Raw genomic sequence first — 23,204 nt, forward strand, 5'->3', positions numbered from 1 at the left:
CATATTAACCTCGGAAGACAATTTAAGATGAATTTCAAATTTAAAAATTCACCTGTGTCGACTATCTATGAATAATATGCAAAGTATGAAATATTAATAATATTCATAGTTTGTAGAAAAGCATTTTCTTTTTTTTACATACCTGGATACGAGAACCACCATCGGATAATGGTCTTGTCCATACTACTGTGGCGTTTGAAGTATCCCAATCGATGACTCGCGGCTGTCCGGGTGGATCCGGTACCGTGAACGGGAACTTGGCTGTTATCGGCTCGTCGGCTTGTAGCGGGTCAGATATGCCATACTGATTCTCCGCTCTTACGCGGAAGTTGTAAGTGCGATTCGGTTCTAGACCGATCACATCGTAATGCGTGCTCCTGGCGAAGCTGCTGAGCTTGACCCAGAACTGAAAGAAATCCGCAAAAGTGATGTAGATATCGACATCCGTCCAATGTTGCATTTTATGTTGCAAGGAAGAAGTAATACTATGTTTTTATCATTATTTAACACTTCTTAAACTAAAAAAACGTACGCCAGCTGGATCCAATTTCTCAACGATGTAATTTGTGATTGGTGAACCACCATCGTCGAAAGGCGGTTTCCACGTCAGCGTGCAGGTTTCCGGAGTGATGTCGGAGATGTCCAAAGGCGCCAAAGGTGGCGATGGTTTGTCTAAAAAGAAAATTTATCTTGTAGTTTAACTCGCATATGCTTTTAAAACTAATGAGTTCCGTTTAAAATAATTTTTCAAAGTCACTATTTTACTATGTCCGAACACGATTGTCGAGAATTAAAATCTAAAACAATAATTACTTGAGAATTACAGAAAAATAGTAAAAATAGTAAAAAATTTACCGACAACGAGGACCTTGCACGAAGCGGAGTCCGTGCCGACGGTGTTCGTTAGATATATCGTGTATGTGCCGGTGTCCGATCTCTTTGCCTTCTTGTTGATAAACTGTGAGGCCACATCGGTCGTCTCGAACTTGATCCTCTCTCCAGTGAGAACCTCCTCGCCATTGATAGACCATTTCGGTTTCGGTTTAGGGTTTGCCGTATACGGCACCGTGATGGTGAACGGTTCTCCAGCAATCACAGTCATATCGCGGATGCTGAGGTCGCTCGTGATTTTCGGTGGGACTGTAACAAAACGATTGACATGTTGAACTATATATATCCAAATTTCATCAACTTATGAAGAATTACAATTAATAATTACAAAATTAATTAGACGAAGAAACTCTAAAAATATTTTCTTTAAGTAAATTAACATATATCTACAATGCTAGTTAATTAAAAATATTAAATTAAAAAATTATTACTTGTATATTATATTTCAATTAATATTTTTAAACTGTATGAATTTAATTCTATCGATAATTAAAATTCTTATCGTACAAACAAATTTTAATTATATACACATAATAACTTTAACACGCATTTTCACAATATTTTTTCCTTATAAAATAAAATACGTTTAAGTGAGATATATTTACATGGTGCAGCGCTGGCACGAATAATGTCGGAGTTGGAGCTCCACGGTCCACGACCGGCGGCATTTTCCGCAGCTACGCGGAACTCGTAATCGTGATTTTCGATCAGTCCAGTAACTCTATGAGATCAATGAAAAGATATGTTAATATCTCATTAAGACAAAAGACGCTTTTTGAGATCATGCAATAGTATAGATCGCTCACTTATAAGTAGTGTCGTGGACCAGAGCCGGGGTGGCTTTGACCCATTTGTCTTCGTTCAAGAGACGTTTCTCGATAACATATCCGAGGATCGGCGAGCCGCCGTCGTTACGAGGTTTGGTCCAAGTAATGGTAATGCTATCCTCGGTGGTCTCTACACCGCGAGGTGTGCCAGGTGCACCCGGCGGATCGAACGGATGTCGCGCCTTGATCGGATCGATTGTTGTTGCTGGATCCGACGTGCCGTACTGATTCTCTGCCATTACTCGGAATTCGTAGACTTGACCAACCGTCAGGTTTCTGACCCGCACAAACGGTGTCGTAATGTAACTGCTTACCTGCAAGTTTCCTTCCTTTAGAATCTCTGGTATAATTTTCTAATTAACTTCTACGCTATAGTATTCCTAAGTAACTCTCCCTTTCTTTCTATCCAGTGATGATGATCTTGATATAATATTTCTTACTTTGGACCACGTGGCGGCCTTCGGTTCCTTCTTCTCGATCACGTAGTTAGTGATATCAGCACCGCCGTTGTCCTTGGGCGGGTTCCAGAAGAGAGTGAGGGCGTCGCCGCCGAATTCATCCGCGCGGAGATTTTGAGGTGGGCTTGGACGATCCAAGACCTTGACATTAACAGTCGCCGTGTCAAAGCCGGACGGGTTGCGCAGCTGGAGTCTGTACTGCCCTCCGTCCGAACGTTTCGCATTCTTCACTACCAGGCTGCAGCAAAAGATTAATCAATATAATAACTGTGATATCATTGTTATCTACTATCAATAACTATCACAACACACGATAATGTAAATTAATAAAACATTTCTTATTTTATTCTCGTAGTCCCAAAAGTTTGTAATAATTTCGAAAGCACATACCTGGCGAAATCATCGGCCAATTGTTGATGCACACGAGGATCGGTTTCATCTTTAACAACGTCATTGGCGAACCACGTGGCGGTTGGTTTGGGGAAGCCAATATAAGGCACGTGAATAGAGAAGTCCTCGCCGGCGCGAACGGTGATGTCGCGAACTCCACCGAGATCCATGACCGGTTTGTTGGGTTGCTCCTCGATGACAATCGGGTTGCTAGGTCGGCTTGGATCGCTACTGCCGACATCGTTCACGGCAAACACCCTAAAGAGATATTCCTCACCCTCCTTCAACTTCGGCACAGTGTATACGTTGCTCGGTATAGGCTCGCCGTTTACGTCTGACCAGTCATCATCACCCTTGGCCTTCTTCTGGAGGATGTATCCTCGAATCTTCGAGCCGCCGTCGCTTCGCGGTGGTCGCCAGCTCAGAGTCACCGAATCCTTGGTGATCCTATCCGCCTTGGGCGGCTCAGGCGCGTCAGGACGCACTGCAATATCAATGGCAATATAATTAAATATTATAAATTACATAATAATTAAAGCTAATAATTATTGAATAATTGTAAATTAAATTTGGAATTAATATTCTAGAGCACAAAGAATTATTTGTTATAATACGATCGATTGAAGTACACTTACGACGTTGATGCCCGGCTATAATCGGTTCAGTGGGCTTGCTGGGTTTACCAGGTCCAGCCTCGTTGACAGCGATTACTCTAAACTCGTACCGCGAGCCCTCATGAAGGTCCTGCACGGTGAACGTTGTGTTCGGCGTCGGATAGTTGTTGACCTTTAACCATTCGCCACCACGTTCGCGTCTCTCCACATAATAACCTGAACAAAATAAAGTAAATAGTGTGTAGTCACATGTAAAATACAATAATAAATGTTAACAGTTTTTATTTAAAAAATAGAAAAATTAAAACTATGATCATATTTAAATTTTTAATAATTTCAAATCAAGTTCTTTAAATCATAGTTTTAATACATATAATTTAATATGATATAATGTTAGATAATAAAACATTAATCTTTTTGATTCTATAAAAAAGCAAATAATTCTAAAATAATGTATTATGTTAATTTACCAGTGATAGGTTTTCCTCCAGTATTGAGAGGCGGATTCCATGCAAGACTGCAGCTGTTAGGAGTATAACCAAGGATTTCGGGCGTGCTTGGTGCATCCGGCGGATCATATGGACTCTTGGCGACCACAGGTTTGCCTTCCAAAGGTTCTGATACACCATACATGTTCTCAGCACGGACTCTGAAGACATACTTTTTGCCTTCGGTCAAGCCCTTTGCCGTAAAGTTCGTCCTGGGGACGTATCCAGGCACTTGTCGCCAATTGTCAGAACCGTAATCCGAAACCTCGACGATGTAGTTTGTGATGTCGGATCCACCGTTGTCCGCCGGTGGATTCCAGGACAGGCCAACGGATTCTTGCGTCGTGCCGGTGTATTGCAGGGGACCTTGAGGTGGTCCAGGTTTGTCCACAACAATCACTTCGATGTCAGCTGAGTCTCTTCCATGATCGTTTGTCGCGGTCACTGTGTACATGCCACCGTCATCTCGGACAGACTTCTCAATCAATAGCTGCGTTCGATCGCTTTTGGTCTCAGTCTGAAAATATAATAAAAATGAGAAAATATATAGGTACAATAATGAAAAAGACAATTATAGACTAAAATATACAGACTAACAAAGACTAATTGGAAGAAGAATATACAAAAATAAGAATTAAAAGTGACTCTACAAAATGAGAAATAAAATGTAAAATTGATGCTCCATTAAGAAAAAAATTGAAAAATATAAATAATATTCTGTTAAAAGTGTAATGAAATTCTTATTAAAAATTCTTTACAACAAATAATAAAACTTATTTAATAATTTCATTTCATTCATAAAATCCAATTAAAATAATTAACCTAATAGAAAACGTTATTTACTTTATCTTATCTTTATCTTTAATCCAATCCCAAAAACAAATAGAAAGATAAACTTACAGTTAGGCGAAGAGTTTCCATGAGTGATTTTCCATCCTTGATCCATTCGATCTTCGGCGTGGGCGCACCGGACAACGGTATGTTGACGTTGATCGGTTCCCCAGCGCGGACCTTGATTTTGCGTCCGATCAGAGCGTCCAGATTAAGCTTCGGCTTCTCCTTCATGGGTTTAGCTGTGAATACGGACGAGGTCTCGCTCGGTTTTCCAGCGCCTGCGGCGTTTATGGCTGACACGCGATATTCATACTGATGACCCTCAGTCACATGATCGTCGTAGTACTCTGGATATTTGACGGGTTCTTTGGTTTGCTTTATCCAACGACCTGTAGCGCGATCACGACGCTCCACGTCGTAACCGATGATCTTGGAGCCGCCGTTACTAATAGGCGGAGTCCATTTGATCTTGATGTGATCTTTGTCAGCGTCCACGCATTCCGGCTTACCAGGTTGTCCAGGAACTACGAATTGGTTCTTGGCAACAACAGATCGATCGGTAGTCAATGGCTCGGAGCGACCCTGAAGATTTTCCGCGGACACACGGAATTCATACGTGGTTCCCTCGAGCAATCGTGGCACAGTCGCATGATTATACTTGGGATTCACGTGAGTAACAGCTGGTACCCAACCGCCACCATGCGTGAGATCGCGTTTTTCAATAACATACCCAGTAAGTTCACTGCCTCCATTATCCTTGGGTGGCTTCCACGAGAGCGTGACGGATTGGCTAGTGATTTCCTCGTATTGTAAAGGACCTTCCGGTGGTCCAGGTTTGTCCAGAACAGTCATTTGGAAGCTGCCCTCGTCTATGCCGCTGCTGTTCTTCAGCAATAGATGGTACAATCCCGAATCGGACCTCTTAGCGTTGACAATGTGCACGATTGTGTGATAACCGATTGATGTAATCGTCGTCCTGTCGTTGGAAGTCAATTCGTTGCTTCCTACACTCCATGTTGCCTCTGGCGTCGGTTCGCCGATGAAGTCGATATCCACGTGGAAGATGAGTCCAGCCTTGATTCGAACGTCCTGCAACGGCGTCTTGATCTTTGGAGCCAGGTAACGAGGTTTGGCAGTGACAAGATCGCTGGGTTCCGACGGTTCGGATTGACCGGCGGCGTTGACAGCGATCACACGGAACTCGTACTCCTGACCTTCTGTCAGGTCTGGAACGGTCGTGCTGTTTTGACCGGCCGGCACGTGCACTGCATTCACCCAGTAAGGGCTGCCTTTTTCCTTCTTCTGAACGATGTAACCCGTAATCGGCGATCCGCCGTCGTTCTTCGGCACTGGCCATTGCAGATCCACATGGTCCTTGTCCCAGTCCGTGATCTGTGGTTTACCAGGCGCATCCGGTTCATCTGAAAATCGCAGACGCATTTATTAACAATACTACTGTAATTGTTCTTTTACATTTAAATATATCTTTAGCTTGATAATTTCACAACGTGCACAAATTAAATTCTATTACTTTTATTTAGACTTCAAATATCTTTTGTTATCACTCACCAAACTCGTTCTTCGCGATGATGCTCTTCGTAGTCTCGAGTGGATCGGACTCTCCGATATTGTTAACAGCCTTGACGCGGAATAGATATTCCTTGCGATGAATCAGACGGCTGACCTCGTGACTTAACACCATACTCATGCCAGCGTCGGACCAAGTTCCACGGGACATGTCCATCTTCTCGATAACGTAGTGCAGAATGGGGCTGCCTCCATCGTCGAGAGGATGTCCCCAGGTCAAGTGGCAACCCTCTTTGGTGACGTTGGTGACATCCAAAGGCTTCTCCGGCGGCGCCGGTCTGTCGAGGACAGTGACTCTCGCGCTGGCGCTGGAAATTTAACATTCATCGTTTGTTTAACTAACAATCATCAAGAATTAAATTACTTAACTTAACATTGAGTGATTGATAACTTAAAGTTATATTTAAAAGTAATTAAAAATATTTTTTTAATTATTTTTAACATTAAAATCGTTTTCTGTTTGTTACTCGTAAATTTTCTATTATTATTATTATTTTAAAAGCAAGTTTAGATATAAAAAGATGTTATTTGATGTAAATTAATTTGCTCAAGGTTTTTATGCCATTCAAATTAAACATCGCGTTAAAGAATAAAAGAGTATCGAAACTACTTTCTACACAACTATAATTCTTTGATACGTCAATTACCTAAAGTTTCCGTGTTCGTTCTCCAAAGTTAGAGTGTAACGTCCAGTATCACCACGGACAGAGAACGGAATCTCGAAAGAAGTTTCAGTATTAGTGGTGAACATCTCGTGTCGAGCATCGGCCACAATCTGAACACCATCGCGGGACCACGTTGCCTTCGGTTTAGGTGACGCCACGATAGGAATATTGTAGCTGATCTTTTGGCCAGCACGAACCACCAAGTCGCGCAGCAAGTGTGTATCGAATGAAGGAGCAACTACAATTAATAAACAGAAATTATGAGTGTGAATACCGATAGCAACAAAACATTTTCAGTTGTTTTAAAAAGTGAATTCAAGGACTTCTTACTTCTCTCAAGGGAAAGAATGCTATGTGGATTCAAATTTTTTGAAAATATTTTTGCAACAAAACTCTTTCTAAAGTAATTTAATTATTTCGCTAATTTCGATAAGGTTTCGAACTTACTGAAACGGGGTTTGGCAACGACCGGTAAAGACGCGTCGGACGGGTCGCCAGGTCCGCCCTTGTTAACGGCGATGACTCTGAACTCGTATTCCTGACCTTCGGTCAAATCAGGTACTCTGGCACTGGTTTTGTTCCCGGGCACCTCGGCAGCCTTTTCCCATTGTCCGAAACGAGGTCGTTTCTCGATTATGTAACCAGTTATGGGCGATCCGCCGTCTTTCTTGGGCGGTGCCCATTCAAGATCCACGTGATCCTTGTCCCAGTCGGTGGCAACCGGAGTGCCAGGCTTATCAGGCTTGGCGAACGGATCCTTGGCGGTGATAGTGTCCATTCCTGTCAACGGCTGGGACTCGCCCTGCTTATTCACCGCTCGCACGCGGAACTGATAGTCATGTCCCTCGATTAGGTGGCCCACCTGCGCTGAGGTGTTGTTAGCCTCGGCCACGGGCACCCAGCGCATATTTTCCGTGTCCATTTTCTCGACTTGGTAGTACTGAATCTCGCAACCGCCGTCGTCCTTCGGTGGCCGCCACTTCAGAGTGCAACCGTTTTTGGTGACGTTGTCGATCTTCAACGGACCTTCCGGCGGTGAAGGTACATCCATCACATTCACTGTCAACGTAGCAGAGTCCTTGCCGTTCACGTTCTTGGCAACAAGCGTGTAGACGCCGGAGTCGGACCGTTTTGCCTCCATCACGCGCACCTTAGTATTGTAATCCTCGTTGATGATCTTGATGCGATCACTTGCCATTACTATGGTGTCCTTCAGTGACCACTCTTTGATTGGCGGTGGCTCGCCGGTCACCGGCACATCGAAGTCGAAGAAACCGCCGGCGCGCACTTTCACGTCCAGCATGTACTTTCTATCGATCTTCGGCGGAACTAAACATAAAATATATAACAATTAATTATACGTTATTAACTAAGTAAATGCAAGATCAAATAGTAACATTTTTAATCAATTTTTAATTTCTTAAGTTTCTGACTTATAAAAAAATTATAAAATAATTCAAGTTTTTTAAATGAACACAAAATTCGATAAATTCTTACGATTTTTGGGTCGCGCCACGTGAGACTTGGACGCCTCTGATGGCTCGCCGGGACCAGCCTTGTTGACAGCCCTCACGCGGAACTCGTATGGAGTTCCCTCGACCAGATCGTTGACTCTGCCACGATTCGTATCACCATCGACTTCCGCACATTTCTCCCAAGTTGGACTGTACTTGTCGCGTTTCTCTATGATGTAGCCGGTGATTGGTGATCCACCGTCTTCCTCAGGACGGCTCCATTGAAGTTCGACAAAGTCCGTGTCATAATCAACCACCTCGGGTGTACCTGGTTTTCCTGGTTCATCTACAAACGATAAAATAATATGAGAAATGTGAAATTGTAATATTAACATATTTTTTAAAGTTTTGTAAATTTTAAGATATAATAAATTTCAAACAATTATGATAACTATATTAAAAATATGACGCACAAATCTTTTAAGAATGTGTAAATTTAAGATTATATGAAATTATTACTTCATTAAAAATATTTGTCTTACCGAAGGGATTTTTCGCCTCGATGCCCTGCATGGCGGTGAGTGGCTCGGACTTGCCCTGCTTATTGACTGCCCTCACCCTGAACTTGTACTTGTGCCCTGGCGTCAGGCCCTCCACCTGCAGACTCGTTTCCGGTCCGTCGGTCTCTCCGGCCGGCACCCAACGACCCGTGGCTTCGTCCATCTTTTCTACAACGTATTTATCAACCGGCTGCCCACCGTCGTCCTCGGGCGGTTTCCACGTGAGCTTGCAACCCTCGGCGTGCACATCGGACGCGCGGAGCGGACCTTGGGGCGGGCTCGGCTTATCCAGCACGGTTACCTTGACGGTTGCCTCGTCTCGGCCGTTGATATTCTCAGCAATAACGGTGTACTTGCCGGATTCCGCACGCGTAGCCATCCGCACGTTCAGACTGGTGTTGTAGTCCACGTGCTTGACCTTAACGCGATCACTCGGCCGAACTTCCTTGCCGTTTAGCATCCATTTGGTAGTCGGCGGCGGCTCGCCCGTTACCTTGCAGTCATAGCTGAAGTTTTGGCCAGCCTTAATCTTCACCTCGATCAGATTGGTGCGATCGATCCTGGGCGCTAGATTGCGCGGCTTGGCGATGATGGTCGGCGTGGCATCCGACGGTTCTCCAGGGCCAGCCTTATTCACGGCACGGACACGGAATTCGTACGGCTGACCTTCGATCAGATCCGGTACTGTAGCGGAGGTATCATCCGCGGGCACCTCCAATGCCTTCTCCCATTCGCCATACTTGTCTTTCTTCTCAATTACGTAACCAGTGATTGGTGAACCACCATCGTTCTCCGGCGGAGTCCATTTCAGATCGACGTGGTCCTTGTCCCAATCGGTGGCTCGAAGATCACCCGGTTTGCCTGGTTCGTCTGCAAATAGACACGAAAATAAATTTGATGTTAATTATCTCAAATTAAAAATAATAACATCTGTCTTTAAATTATATACTTTAATCTGTACTTGTTGCAATGTTTTGCATAATTTTAATTTATGTTTGTTTGACGTACCGAATGGATTCTTGGCTACTATCGATTGCTCCGCTTCCAAAGGTTTTGACTCGCCCTCGGCATTGACCGCGGCTACCCGGAAGAGATACTCCTTGCCAGGTGTTAGACCTGTCACCTCGAGAGCTGTAACAAATTTATTTATATTAAATAAATACTATAAAGCCAACTGTATATTTCAAGATCGAATATACACCAGGAAAACTGTTAATGAAAAATAAAGAAATTTGAGCCGCTTTATAAAATATAAAAAAATCATAGAACCAGAATCTATCACGCATTGTTTATACGAAAAATTTAATGATGCTATGTCAGCTTTATTTTTTATTCCATTAATCACATTCAAATCCGGTGACTTACTTGGATCGGTAGAACGTCCGCAAGGCACCCAGCATCCGGTCTCCGGATCCATCTTGTCCACCTGGTAGTATTCGATGGGCGTGCCGCCGTCGTCCTTAGGTCTCTTCCACTTCAGCTTGCATCCCTCCTTGTGCACATCTGACACCTGAAGCGGTCCTTCGGGCGGTGTCGGCTTGTCCGTCACCGTCACCTGCACCGTCACCGAATCCTTGCCCGACGAATTGCTAGCCGTCACAGTGTAATCACCACTGTCGTCCCGCGATACCGGACGTATGCTAAACTTGGTGTTGTAGTCGGTGTTATCGATCTGCACCTTACGATCGGAATGAAGCGGTATCGCGCCGTAACGCCACTCGATGTGCGGCGGCGGCTCGCCGATCACGTTGGCATCGAACTTCAGCATTGAGCCAGCGGACAGGGTAACGTCCCTCAGGTTTCGCCTATCGATCTTCGGGGCCACTGCGACGAATGATTAGATGATCAGATGCCAATATCACATTTATTGTTAGACAAGCACGCGGTTCATTGAGATTATTTTTGGAACGTGCGTACGTTTTGTGGCAAAGATACAAGGATCACTGTCCTGTTATAGATCGATTGCTTGCATAATTAAGATCTTAGATGTAGAGACCAATTATTAAGACAATACTGTACTTGTTACCATTTCTACTCAATATCAAAATTATCGAAAAAGAATTTACAGTCAAATAAAATGTAAATTATTATAATGACAAGAAGATGCAATTTCTTTAATATCACAAGTTATAATTGATATGAAGACAATACTGTCACATATTTAAAAAATGTTGCTAAGATACAATTTAATTAATTTCTATAATCCTCCAAGAAAGGATTTGTTAGTCTAACATTAAAATCTAACTCAGAAAAATTGAAATGTGACAAGTACTTACAGAAACGCGGTTTAGCAGTAAATGTCTTGCTAGCTTCACCAGGTTCCGACTGACCAGCCTTGTTTACGGCGATCACACGGAATTGATAATCGTTGCCTTCTATTAGACCATGTACCAGAGCCTTGGTAACCGGTGTCTCGGTTTCCAAAGCTTTCTCCCACATAGTGCTATATTTGTCTTTTTTCTCGATGATGTAGCCTGTTATAGGCGATCCACCATCACTAACAGGCTCCTTCCAGGCGAGTTCAACCTGGTTGGCAGTCCAATCGACTGGCTCTGGTGCTCCAGGCGCAGTTGGCACAGCTACAAAAATTTATTAATATAATAAAATTGGCAATCGGTATTATTTTAAAGAAATAAGAAGCGGAGCTCTGTGGAAAATAGTATCTTTATATAATACAAATGTTACAAAAAGTAGTAGTAAAAATTAAAAACATGAAAGATACTACGAAATAATTTTAATAAATGTATCGACACATATTTCTATAATAATATATAAAGTATAAATAGTCCAAATTTGTTAATTATACATACTTATTGAAGATGTTACTGAGATATTACAGACATTAAATATGTCTTTTTATTTTTAGAGTATTGTAAAACATATTTTCACTTACTGAACGGATCTTTGGCTACGATGGAACTAAAGGTCTCCAATGGTTCAGACTCCCCTTCCTTGTTGAGTGCCTTGACCCGGAACTTGTATTCATGTCCAGGTGTAAGCCCTTCAACCTTCATCTCGGGTCCAGTAGTTTTACCAACCGGTAGCCAAACACCGGTCTCTGGATCGAACTTCTCCACGAGATAGCCCTCGATCGGTTCTCCACCGTCGTCCTTCGGTTTCTTCCATTTAAGTGTGCATCCTTCTTTGTGCACATCGGATACCTCTAATGGTCCTTCCGGTTTACCAGGCTTGGCTGAAAGACGAACGGAATTTAGATTAAATTATTTTATACGCCAAAAACTATGTTCACAAGCAGAGAATCTCCTTTCATTAGAGATTATTATATATTAAATATTTAACATGGAAAGAGAAAGCAAATTGAAATAGTATGCTTAATATAGACTGATAATTGTTTCCTTCAATTATATGTATAAGTTATGTAATATAAATTCTAAACTTGTAAAATATTAATTTATAAAAATTACTCACAGACAACGGTGACTTCGACTTCGGCGGTATCGGATCCATGTTGATTGATCGCTGTAATCTTGTAAGTACCGCTGTCCTTGCGTTCGGGTTTGTCGTTGAAGAACTTACTGTTGTAAGGTACGTTCTGTATTCTGCGGTGCGTGGTCTGCTGGATGCTCTTATTGTTGATCACCCACGTGACGTCTGGCGGTGGTTCGCCGATAATTTTGACGTCGAAGTGGAACGCTTCGTTCTCGCGCACAGTTATATCACGCAGATTTCGTCTGTCGATTTTCGGCGGGACTGAACAATCAAAAGAAATAATTGTAATAAATAAATCTAGTCTTCATATCAATCAACATATTCTAAAACAATTTTAGTCTCCAAAAACATTTTTACATTAAGAAATTCTTTCAACTTCAACTCGAAATCTTTTCATGAAGAGAATTTTAAGAGTTCAAAAAATTATTTTATAATTATCAATAAACAAAGATTAAATAAAGATATTTTTATAAATGAAGGACTCACGTCTTCGACTCTTGGCAGTAATCGGTTTGCTGGCGTCGGACGGTTCACCGGGACCAGCAGCGTTAATGGCTTTGACCCTAAATTCGTATTCGACACCCTCGTCGAGATTATCGACGCGACCCTTGCAATCCGGCCCAGTCTCGCACGCCTTGATCCACTTAGGCGCGCCCTTTTCCCGCTTCTCGATCACGTATCCGGTGATTGGAGATCCGCCGTCCTTTAACGGCGGGGTCCATCGCAGGTCCACGTGATCCTTGTCCCAGTCGGTCGCCTCTGGACGTCCTGGTGCTCCAGGTTCATCTGCACGTAAATAAAACTGATGTTATTTGTCTGAACTAAGAAACGCAGATGAAACATTTCGAGGATAAATTTTGAAGAAAGAAATAATGATCAATAACTGTCGAAATCTGATTAATTAAAAATTATAATTAGCTTGCATGTTAAAGAATGAGGAAAACAATGGAATTAAAACTTTATTTATATAATATTCTATATTATGTGATCAGGCACGTAGAATTTTAATATAAAAAGTTACGGCAACTTGAAAGTTAAATAAAAGAATAGATTTAGTAGATATCATCAAGAAACTAGAGACTATAAATTTCTTACCGAATGGATTCTTGGCGACGATTCCGTACTCAGTTTCCAACGGTTCAGATTCACCTTCCGCATTTACTGCTGCAACTCGGAATTTATATTCCTGTCCGGGCACTAAATTCTCCACCGCCATTGTCGGTTCCTTGGTGCGTGCAACCGGTATCCATCTGCCAGTCTCCGTGTCCATCTTCTCGACCACGTAGTGATCCAAAGGCGCACCGCCGTCGTCCGCGGGTGGATTCCACTTGAGAGTACAGCCCTCCTTGTGCACATCGGAAACTTTGAGCGGTCCTTCGGGCTTGCTAGGTTTGTCCAGCACCAGAATTTCGATAGACGCCTCATCTTTGCCAGAGCTATTCTCCGCTTTCAAAGTCAGCGTGCCACAATGAGCCCTGGTCGCTGATGAGACCACAAACTTGGTCTTGTAATCCTCCGTTTCGATCGTCAAGACATTGCCGGATTCCTGCTTGGCCTTATTCAAGAACCAGGTCTTGCTTGGCGGCGGTTCACCTGTGACTTTGACGTCCAACCGAATGACATTGCCGGCCTTAATTGTAATATCTTTCAGATTCGTGCGATCGATCTTGGGCGCAGCATAGCGATCCTTGGCGGTCAGGGTGTCGCTAGGCTCGCTGGGCTTGCTTTGGCCACCCTTATTCACAGCCTTAACTCGGAACTGATATTTCTGACCTTCCACAAGATCTGGTACTTTGGCTTCGGTTTTGTTGCCTGGAACTTCCACAGCTTTTTGCCATTTGCCGTACTGATCCTTCTTCTCAATGATATATTTCTCGATAGGAGCACCACCATCCTTCTTCGGGGCTTTCCATTTCAGGTCCACATGGTTCTTCGACCAGTCCTTCAACTCGGGTTTGCTAGGCGCATCGGGTTCAGCTATAATTAAAAATAGGCGTTTTAGAAAATATATTATTACAGGTTATAATAAGAATTAAAAATCTACTAAAATATGTACAGCAATATGATAATACAATATATAATATCATCAATTTTGGTAAATTTTAATATTATGCTTTTTAATATTCGATATGGTAAATACAATTACAGTTATATTAAAGATATAATGTTTTATAGAATAAAATTTCCTTATAACACATAGAAAAAACTTATTAATACAAGTAGCCTCTACAAATTTGTGTTTTCTGAAAGTTTTATAAATATTTTAATATAATAGGATAACTAAGCATAAATAAAACTTTACAGCTAATATATAGAGTTGCAAGTAAAGAATTAGATATCCAATATATATTTGCGATTCGTATTTTAAAGTTTCATTATAAATTTTATTATAATATAATATCAAAATATCAAAAAATTAATTGAGAGGAATAATGAAAATAAGCGGAATATTTACAATAAGGATTTTTGGCAGTCGTCGGTATGGATGTTTCCAGAGGTTCAGATTCACCCTCAGAGTTGACAGCTTTAACACGGAATTGATAATCTTTGCCCTCATTCAAACCGGACACGTCTGCCTCTGGAGTCTTGCTAGTACCGCATGGTACCCAACGTCCGGTGTCCACATCCATCCTTTCGATGACATAATGATCAACCGGTTCACCACCATCGTCGTCGGGTTTGTCCCATTTCAGCTTGCAACCCTCGGCAGTCACATCAGACACTTCAAGTGGTCCTTTCGGTTTGCCAGGCTTGCTTAAAACCTGAACATCAAAACGATTATAATACGATAATAAATGTTCAATTAGCACGAATTTAGCAATTAGCAATTTAACAAGAAGTGTTCTAACAAATAATTGAGAAATGATTGTTTACGAACTTGAAGTTCAACGTCGACCTGATCGGTGCCGCTGTCATTCTTGGCGATGACGGTGTAAGTGTCAGCGTCCGAGCGCTGAAGCTTATTGAGAACAAACATCGTATGGTAATCCTCGTTCTCAATTTTCAATCGGTCCATGCTCTTCAGCACTGTATCCTTGCGTTTCCATGTAACGACTGGTGGCGGTTCACCCTTGATGTCGGCCTCGAGTCGTAGCATCTGACCAATTCGCATGACTTTCTTATGAAGATTCTTGCGGTCGATGTGCGGTGCCACTGTAAACAACAGAATTAATTAGATATATAAACTATAATATTAAATTCAATAAATAAATTTATCTAAAGTTAATCATATGATACTTACAAAATCGAGGCTTGGCAACGACGCTCTTTGAGGTATCGCTGGGCTCGCCAGGTCCGGCCTTATTGACTGCCACTATCCTGAACTCATACTCGTGACCTTCCTGAATCCCATCGGTCACTTTAGCGGCCGTTCGCTCTCCTGGAACCTTAGCGACGTCCACCCACTGTCTACCATCTTTGTCTCGCATTTGTACGATGTACTTTTCGATCGGTGCACCGCCGTCATCCTTAGGCGGAGTCCATTCAAGATCGACGAAGTCCTTGTCCCAATTCTTAAGCTCTGGTCGACCAGGTTTGCCCGGTTCATCTAAAATCGAGAAAGTAAATGAGTCTCTTTCAAGAGAGAAGGTTAAATTCATTTTCAGTTTCTAAATTACAAAGATAAATTCTTCGTACCGAATGGATTCTTGGCTATGATAGACTTATCCGCCTCCAAATCGTCAGATTCTCCTTCTCTGTTGACGGCTTTTACGCGGAATTTGTACGGCTTGCCCTCCTGCAATCCGGTGATCGTTGCTTCAGGTTCGGTACTACGACCACAAGGTACCCATTGCCCTGTAAGAGGATCCAGCTTCTCAATCTCATAGTATTCGACCGGAGCACCACCGTCGTCTTCGGGTTTGTCCCATTTAAGTTTGCAGCCATGTTTGTTAACATCGCTTACTTCCAAGGGGCCCTGAATTGCAAAGAAAATATTTAATCCTACTGTCGAATTTTCAAGATAATTCATGAAATAGATAAAATAAATTAAATAATTACAATAATTAATAATTAAATAAATAGGTTATTTAATAAATTATTTGATTCAACTTTTAATTTATATTGAATAAAGTGATAGTGTAAATTATACTATGTATGTAATTTATAGATATATAAAAGATAAAATGTTAAATTTTTACCTTTGGTTTACTCGGTTTGCCAAGAACTGTAATTTCCACTTCGGCAGTATCTTCGCCAACTTCGTTTTTCGCCGTAATCACATATTTGCCGGTGTGGACGCGTTTAGTCTTTAGAATAAAGAATTTCGTGTTGTAATCAACATTGTCGATTCGAATTGTGTCGTCCGATACGAGTTCTTTATCCTTGAAGGTCCAAGTGACTTTTGGTGGCGGTTCGCCAATTATGTTTACGTCCAAGCTTACGGTGAGGCCGACTTTTACCGTTATGGGTTGCAGATTCGTGCGATCGATGTACGGTTTCACTGCAAGATAAAAGTTATAAAATTAACTGTCTATCACTGCTTTCTTCATACAAATAAATACAAAATTTTGAAAAGAAAATTAAATTTACGTAAATCTTAATAAATGGAAAATTTACAAGTCGTAAAAAATAGAAATAAAAGATATCTAAGTAATTAATTAAAATTTATGTAATTTATTAAAATTAAATCAAAGTAACACTTACACCAACGGGCCTTAGCGGTGTGCGGATTGGTGGCCTCGCTAGGTTCACCAGGGCCAGCTTTATTGACGGCTCGTACTCTAAACTGATACTGATTGCCCTCTTCTAAACGTGGAACTGTGCCAGTACATACGGGCCCTTGCACTTCAGCAGCCTTGACGAAATTAGTACCGAACTTGTCCTTCATCTCAATAATATATCCGGTAATAGGAGCACCGCCATCTCTTATCGGTGGTTCCCATTTGAGTTTCACCATATTCTCTGACCAGTCGACAATCTCTGGGAGTCCAGGCGCCGCTGGAGCATCTAAAATATTTCAAGAAGCACGTCATAATCTTTTCTATTCTCTTTTAATTACAAAAATATATAACAAATGATATAATTAAATAATTAGATTTTAAATTCATCTTTGATTTTTATCACAATATAATGTTTGGTAAAAATTTTTTATCTACTATTAAAAAGAAAATCTAACATTTATCCATAATTATTAAAATAATGTACAATACATATCATAATAAATTTAATTATAAATGATCATCTTTATTAATTACAATTTTCTACTAAAAAAATAAGATATTTGCTAACAGTATACTTAAAATTACTCAATCTAAAATAGAATTACATGTAAAAATAAAAATATATGCATAAACGTAATCAAAATACTATACCATATGGATTCTTAGCTACGATGGCAACGTCAGTTTGTAGAGGTTCTGATTCCCCCTCCTCGTTCACAGCCTTCACACGGAATTCGTACTTATGGCCAGGCTCCAAACCGGTAACTGCATGCTCAGTTTTTTCAGGGTCCACAATACCGGCTGGTACCCAACGACCCGTTGTCACGTCCATCTTTTCAACTATGTAACTAAACAGTGGAAGCCCACCATCGTCCTTCGGCTTGCTCCACTTCAATTTGCAGCCCTCCTTGTGCACGTCAGTCACTTCCAGTGGTCCCTCCGGCTTTCCAGGTTTATCTACAAAATTATGTGAAGTTTCACAGCATAAATATATATTCTATTATGTGCTGATTTAATTTCAACATTAAATTAAGTATTTACGTTACAAAATATGAAGCTTTTTTCTATTTAGACACTTCAGTTAATTATTGTAGAATTAAGTTAAAAAAGTGATATGGATACAAAATATATTCAAGTTTACTTACCAAGAATATTAATTTCCACATCGGCCTCATCCTGTCCGGAATCATTTACAGCCTTAATAGTATATTTGCCAGTTAACTTCCGACTGGTGTTTGTTAATTGAATCTTAGTAAGATAGTCTTCGTTGTCAATCTTAACATTGGCTCCAGTTTGGAGTGGCGTACCGGCAAAACTCCATGTAACTGTTGGAGGTGGTTCGCCTTCGACATCAACTTCTAACTTTACCAGTTGACCTGCCCTTACTTTGATAGTTTGCAGCTTATCACGGTTAATATGCGGTTTCACTATAAAAAATATTAATACAACATTATCTTATAAATAATTTTGTGATAATTATTAAAAGTGCGAGATATTTATTCATATCTCTCATTTTGTATAAAGTATAATAAATTAAATTTTGACAGAGAGATTTTAATTTTAATTGTCTTCAACAGAAATAGAAAAATGTTAATAAATTATGTATTAATTGTAATTTAATGTACTGCTTAATTTGCAATTATCAGATGTTTCAAACCTATCGTATATAATAATTAAAAGTTATATTTAGTTATAATTAGTTAATCAAATTGAAATACACACGGAATCTTGCTTTGGCAACATGCGGCTTGGTCGGATCGCTAGGCTCCGATGGTCCAGCCTTGTTAACAGCACGAACACGGAACTGATAAGTGGAACCCTTCTTCAACCCGGTAACACGACCTTTCGGTTGTGGCGAGTCAGTGACCAGAGCTTCTTCCCACTGCGAGGAAGGTTTCTCCTTCTTTTCAATAATGTATCCGGTGATCGGTGCACCACCGCTGTCTTTGGGAGGTTCCCACTTGAGATCGACACGATCGACATCCCAATCCTCCAGTTCTGGTGTTCCAGGCTTGCTTGTGACATCTGTTAAAAGAAAACATATTTTATTTAATTTTTAGCTGCGATTAATTACAATTTAAATTCTTTAAAAAAATTAACAAAATCTCTTTATATACAATTTATTTTATTTTAGATTTAGTCATAATATCAAGATTGTTTTAAAGTCATTATCAAGTTTTACTTTTTCAAGTAATTAATTAATTTTTATTAAAGCATTTTTCATTGATTTAACATTACTATTTGACTTACCATAAGGATTCTTCGCGAGTGTTGAGCCGTCTGACACAAGCGGCTCCGATTCTCCTTCTTCATTCAGAGCCTTTACTCGAAACTCATACTCATGTCCCTCTTGAAGGCCCTTTATGTCCATCTCAGTATCCGCGGTACGACCGACCGGTATCCACCTGCCTGTCGATTTATCCAGTTTCTCCACTTGATATCCTGTGATCGGCTTGCCACCATCGTCTTCTGGTTTGCCCCATTTGAGCTTGCAGCCGTTCTTCGTGACATCTGCCACTTTGAGAGGACCCTTTGGCTTTCCAGGAGCCGCTGTACACAAGAAACAATCGTACAATAGTTTAACATAGAAAGAGGATAAAATTTTATAATTTATTCTGCTAGTTAAAGGAAATATCAGATATTCGTCGCTCACATAGTATCGTCACTTCGACTTCCGCTTCGTCCTCGCCGTGAGGATTGACAGCCTTGATCTTCCACACACCGGTGTTCTTGCGCACACTGTCGGTGATAGTGAGCTTCGTGTTGTAGTCAACGTTGACAATCTCGATGTTCTCGCCAGATTTGACTTCGCTGCCGGCATGATACCATTTGATCTCTGGCGGTGGCTCGCCACGCACATCCACATCGTACTTGACGGTTTTACCGGCTCGCACGACGATCGGTTTCAAGTTTGTTCTGTCAATTCTCGGCTTCACTAAACCGTGAGAATTAATTTAACCAAATATTATTTTTACGTGAAAATAAAGATAAATTTTTAAATGTTTTATAATATTTTTAATTAATTCAATAGCATTAATTATTATTATAAAAGTGCAGATTAAATATATCATATACATTTATATTAATTATAACTATAATTATAAACATATATTTGACGGAAACTCACGAGCTTTGTGCTTGCAGATCTGCATCTTTGACGCGTCTGACGGAGGCGAGGGTCCAGCTTTGTTTACTGCGATTACTCGGAACTGATATTCGCCCCTTTCTTTCAGATCGGGTACTTTGCCCTCAAGTTGATCTCCAGGGACTTCAATAGCCTTTTCCCAATCGGGCTTGTAACGATCTTTTTTCTCAATAATATATTTTTCGATCGGCGATCCTCCATCGAATTCTGGCGGAGCCCATTTTAAGCTTACAGATTCGTTATCGTAATCGGTTATTTCGGGCGTTCCAGGCTTCAAAGGTTCGTCTAAAAGAAAAAGAGAGAAAAAATTATTCAGTTTGAATTTATAATATCTATACCTTATGTTTAACGCTCTAACTACGACTGTGTATATTTAACGCGAGATTATATTATTTAATACGAAAAATATTGATATACCGTATGGATTCTTGGCAACGACGCCGCGTTCGCTCTCCAGAGGCTCCGAATCACCCTCGTCATTAACAGCTGTGACGCGGAACTTGTACTCGCTTCCAGGATTCAAGCCAGTGACTTCAAATTCCGTGTTTGGCGAGTTTCCAGGCACTTTACCAACTCTGACCCATTTACCAGTCTTCGTGTCCATCTTCTCAATTTCGTACTCTTTGATCGGTACACCACCATCATCCTCCGGCTTCTCCCATTTCACCTTGGCTGAGGTATTGGTCACATCGCTGACTTTTAAAGGTCCTTTAGGAGCGTCCGGTTTTCCTGCAAGAAGAAATTTTGCTATATAATTTCTCTTTTTTATTGAGAAATCCTCCTTTTGAAAATCAATTTGCATAACTAATACAAATAAAATATTAAATTAATCGTAAAGTTGTTAGATTATTATAACAAATTATGTAGATCGTAAAAAAAATAAACTATGAAACTTTAGATTTACCAAGCACGGTGAGTTCAACGGTCTCTTCGTCTTTGCCATTAGCATTCTCAGCAACCAGCGTGTACTTTCCGGTATCCTTGCGCATCGCATTTACGATCGTGAAGTCCGTGTGATACTCGACATTGTCGATCTTGATACGCTCGGTGGAGGTCAATGGAATGTTATCCCTCCATATCCATTTGGTTTCCGGTGGAGGTTCACCAGATACATCCACAGACCATTTATGGGTGCGACCAGCTTTGATGATGATAGATTTGAAATTGGTTCGGTCGATTCTCGGTCTCACTGAAAATTTTCCCAATTTGACAAATTGCTTTTTATAGATGTAACAAACATTATATGTAATTATAAATAACTGAATACTAAATATCGTAAATATCGTTTATAAAATTAATATCAAATTAAATCTTATATCAGCAATTTAATTAAAAAATATATAATACTTCTATATGCATATTTTAATTTTTTTAATACAAATAAATCCATAGCATCCATAGCAAGTTTGTAATAATTTTTATAAGTGACTATAAACAAATTTTTATAATTATAAAGACATCATTTCACGTGACTAAGTTGAAAAAGACTTACTGTTTCTGTGTTTGCAGAGATGGTTGTCTGTGGGCTCGCTAGGTTCACCAGGCCCGGCTTTATTGTGAGCGCGAACGCGGAATTGGTACACCATCTTCTCCTTCAGGCCTTCAACTTTAGCTTCGGGTGTCGAGTCGTTGGTCTTCATTACCTCGACCCAATCGACGGCGAATTTGTCTTTTATCTCGACAGTGTAGTGAGTAATTGCTCTGCCACCGTCGCTCTGTGGTTTCTCCCATTTCAAAGACACACTGACGTTATCATAGTCGATGATCTGCGGCTTGCCAGGCTTACCAGGCTCATCTGTCGAGAATGTTATATAAGTTCAAAAACACATTACTTTGTTAATAGTATCTAATGAAATTGAATTAATCAAATTAAATTAACAATATTTAATTGCCCAACTTTTATTATTAATTGCCCTATAAAATAATTTTATTAATTACCTATCTCCACCCAAAAACGTTATTAAGATGACTAGAAATGTCAGATATATTTTTACCGTAAGGATTTTTCGCGACGATGGCTTCTTCGACCTCCAGTGGTTCAGACTCGCCTTCCTTATTAACTGCCTTAACACGGAACTTATATTTCTTCTTGGGTGTTAAGCCAGAGAACGTAAAAGTCCTGTCGTTCGGACTAGTTTCTCCAGCTGGAATCCACCGTCCAGTATCCAGATCCATCTTTTCCAGTACGTAGCCTGTGATATCGGTACCACCGTTATCCTCCGGAACATCCCATTTAACTTTAACGTGATCGGAGCGCACTTCCTCCACTTTCATAGGTCCTTGTGGAATCGACGGCTTATCTGTAAAGATAATGAATTTAACTCGATGTAACACAAATTATTGCTCTGCAATTTTCACGTAAAATTTCATTTAAAACTTATGATTTAGTCAAGAAAAATATTTAGGGTTAAATTTTTACAAAATATTAATAAAATATGATCAATGAGCTCACCAAGAACGACAACGTCGGCAACGCTTTCGCAAGTGCCGGAACTGTTTGTCAATACCAATTTATATTTTCCAGAATCGGGTCTGGTGGTCTTTCTGACTGTCAGCACGGTATTTCTCTCGTATTTGTCGATCGTGACTCTCTCAGCCGAGTCCTGAATTATCTCCTTCTGGCCCAGGAACCAATGTACTTCCGGTTCTGGCTCACCGGCATACTTGATGTCGTATTTGATGACTTGGCCCTTCTTGACGACCAGATTCGTAAGGCCATCACCGATGATATATGGTTTAACGAATCGGCATTTGGCAATAATCGGCTTAGTGGCGTCAGACGGCTCACCAGGACCTGCCTTGTTCACGGCTCGTATCCTGAATTCGTATTGCGTGCCTTCTTTGAGACCATCGATAGTCGCCTGAGTCACGTCGCCCTCGATCTCCTTGCCCGTCACCCATTCTTTGCCGAACTTCTCCTTGTATTCGATTACATAGCCAGTGATCGGTGAACCACCGTCGTTCTCGGGTTTCGTCCATGTCAGATCAGCGTGGTCCTTGTCCCAATCGGTTACATCGACGTTCGTGGGTTTACCTGGTTCGTCTAAAAGTGACAAGAATGCCTTTGTTTGTTTCCTTCTCTCTACTTAATTAACACATTTGTATATTTAATTTTTAAAAAGATAAGGATTTTATCGTGGGAGATAATATTAATTTCAATATAAATTTAAGTTCATTAAC

General features: G+C 40.8%; 1 protein-coding gene across 50 annotated transcripts in view; it reads right to left on the minus strand.

Moving 5' to 3' along the window:
• The window catches only part of LOC105568896 (twitchin), a 90,652-nt gene that overhangs the window by 10,195 nt on the left and 57,253 nt on the right, over positions 1-23,204 (minus strand). For all 50 annotated transcript variants that reach the window (XM_012024946.1, XM_012024944.1, XM_012024940.1 and 47 more), the window contains 39 exons: positions 22,477-23,067; positions 22,019-22,324; positions 21,517-21,819; positions 20,929-21,213; positions 20,442-20,753; positions 20,007-20,309; positions 19,533-19,814; positions 19,130-19,429; positions 18,602-18,904; positions 18,025-18,306; positions 17,531-17,836; positions 16,863-17,165; positions 16,358-16,659; positions 15,855-16,134; positions 15,460-15,765; positions 15,097-15,371; positions 14,674-14,980; positions 13,314-14,195; positions 12,705-13,004; positions 12,198-12,479; positions 11,662-11,961; positions 11,045-11,347; positions 10,134-10,592; positions 9,777-9,899; positions 8,751-9,638; positions 8,252-8,554; positions 7,202-8,083; positions 6,737-6,992; positions 6,072-6,397; positions 4,569-5,923; positions 3,651-4,185; positions 3,202-3,396; positions 2,567-3,050; positions 2,159-2,414; positions 1,698-2,032; positions 1,497-1,612; positions 856-1,140; positions 533-672; positions 143-406 (listed from right to left, as the gene is read on the minus strand). In XM_012024946.1, the coding sequence (XP_011880336.1) occupies positions 143-406; positions 533-672; positions 856-1,140; positions 1,497-1,612; positions 1,698-2,032; positions 2,159-2,414; positions 2,567-3,050; positions 3,202-3,396; positions 3,651-4,185; positions 4,569-5,923; positions 6,072-6,397; positions 6,737-6,992; positions 7,202-8,083; positions 8,252-8,554; positions 8,751-9,638; positions 9,777-9,899; positions 10,134-10,592; positions 11,045-11,347; positions 11,662-11,961; positions 12,198-12,479; positions 12,705-13,004; positions 13,314-14,195; positions 14,674-14,980; positions 15,097-15,371; positions 15,460-15,765; positions 15,855-16,134; positions 16,358-16,659; positions 16,863-17,165; positions 17,531-17,836; positions 18,025-18,306; positions 18,602-18,904; positions 19,130-19,429; positions 19,533-19,814; positions 20,007-20,309; positions 20,442-20,753; positions 20,929-21,213; positions 21,517-21,819; positions 22,019-22,324; positions 22,477-23,067 (14,615 nt within the window). The remainder of the gene's footprint in view (positions 1-142; positions 407-532; positions 673-855; positions 1,141-1,496; positions 1,613-1,697; positions 2,033-2,158; positions 2,415-2,566; positions 3,051-3,201; positions 3,397-3,650; positions 4,186-4,568; positions 5,924-6,071; positions 6,398-6,736; positions 6,993-7,201; positions 8,084-8,251; positions 8,555-8,750; positions 9,639-9,776; positions 9,900-10,133; positions 10,593-11,044; positions 11,348-11,661; positions 11,962-12,197; positions 12,480-12,704; positions 13,005-13,313; positions 14,196-14,673; positions 14,981-15,096; positions 15,372-15,459; positions 15,766-15,854; positions 16,135-16,357; positions 16,660-16,862; positions 17,166-17,530; positions 17,837-18,024; positions 18,307-18,601; positions 18,905-19,129; positions 19,430-19,532; positions 19,815-20,006; positions 20,310-20,441; positions 20,754-20,928; positions 21,214-21,516; positions 21,820-22,018; positions 22,325-22,476; positions 23,068-23,204) is intronic.

This window comes from Vollenhovia emeryi, unplaced genomic scaffold (genome assembly GCF_000949405.1).
Source record: "Vollenhovia emeryi isolate VEMERY1.0 unplaced genomic scaffold, V.emery_V1.0 DF939127.1, whole genome shotgun sequence".
NCBI classification, from domain to species: Eukaryota; Metazoa; Arthropoda; class Insecta; order Hymenoptera; family Formicidae; genus Vollenhovia; species Vollenhovia emeryi.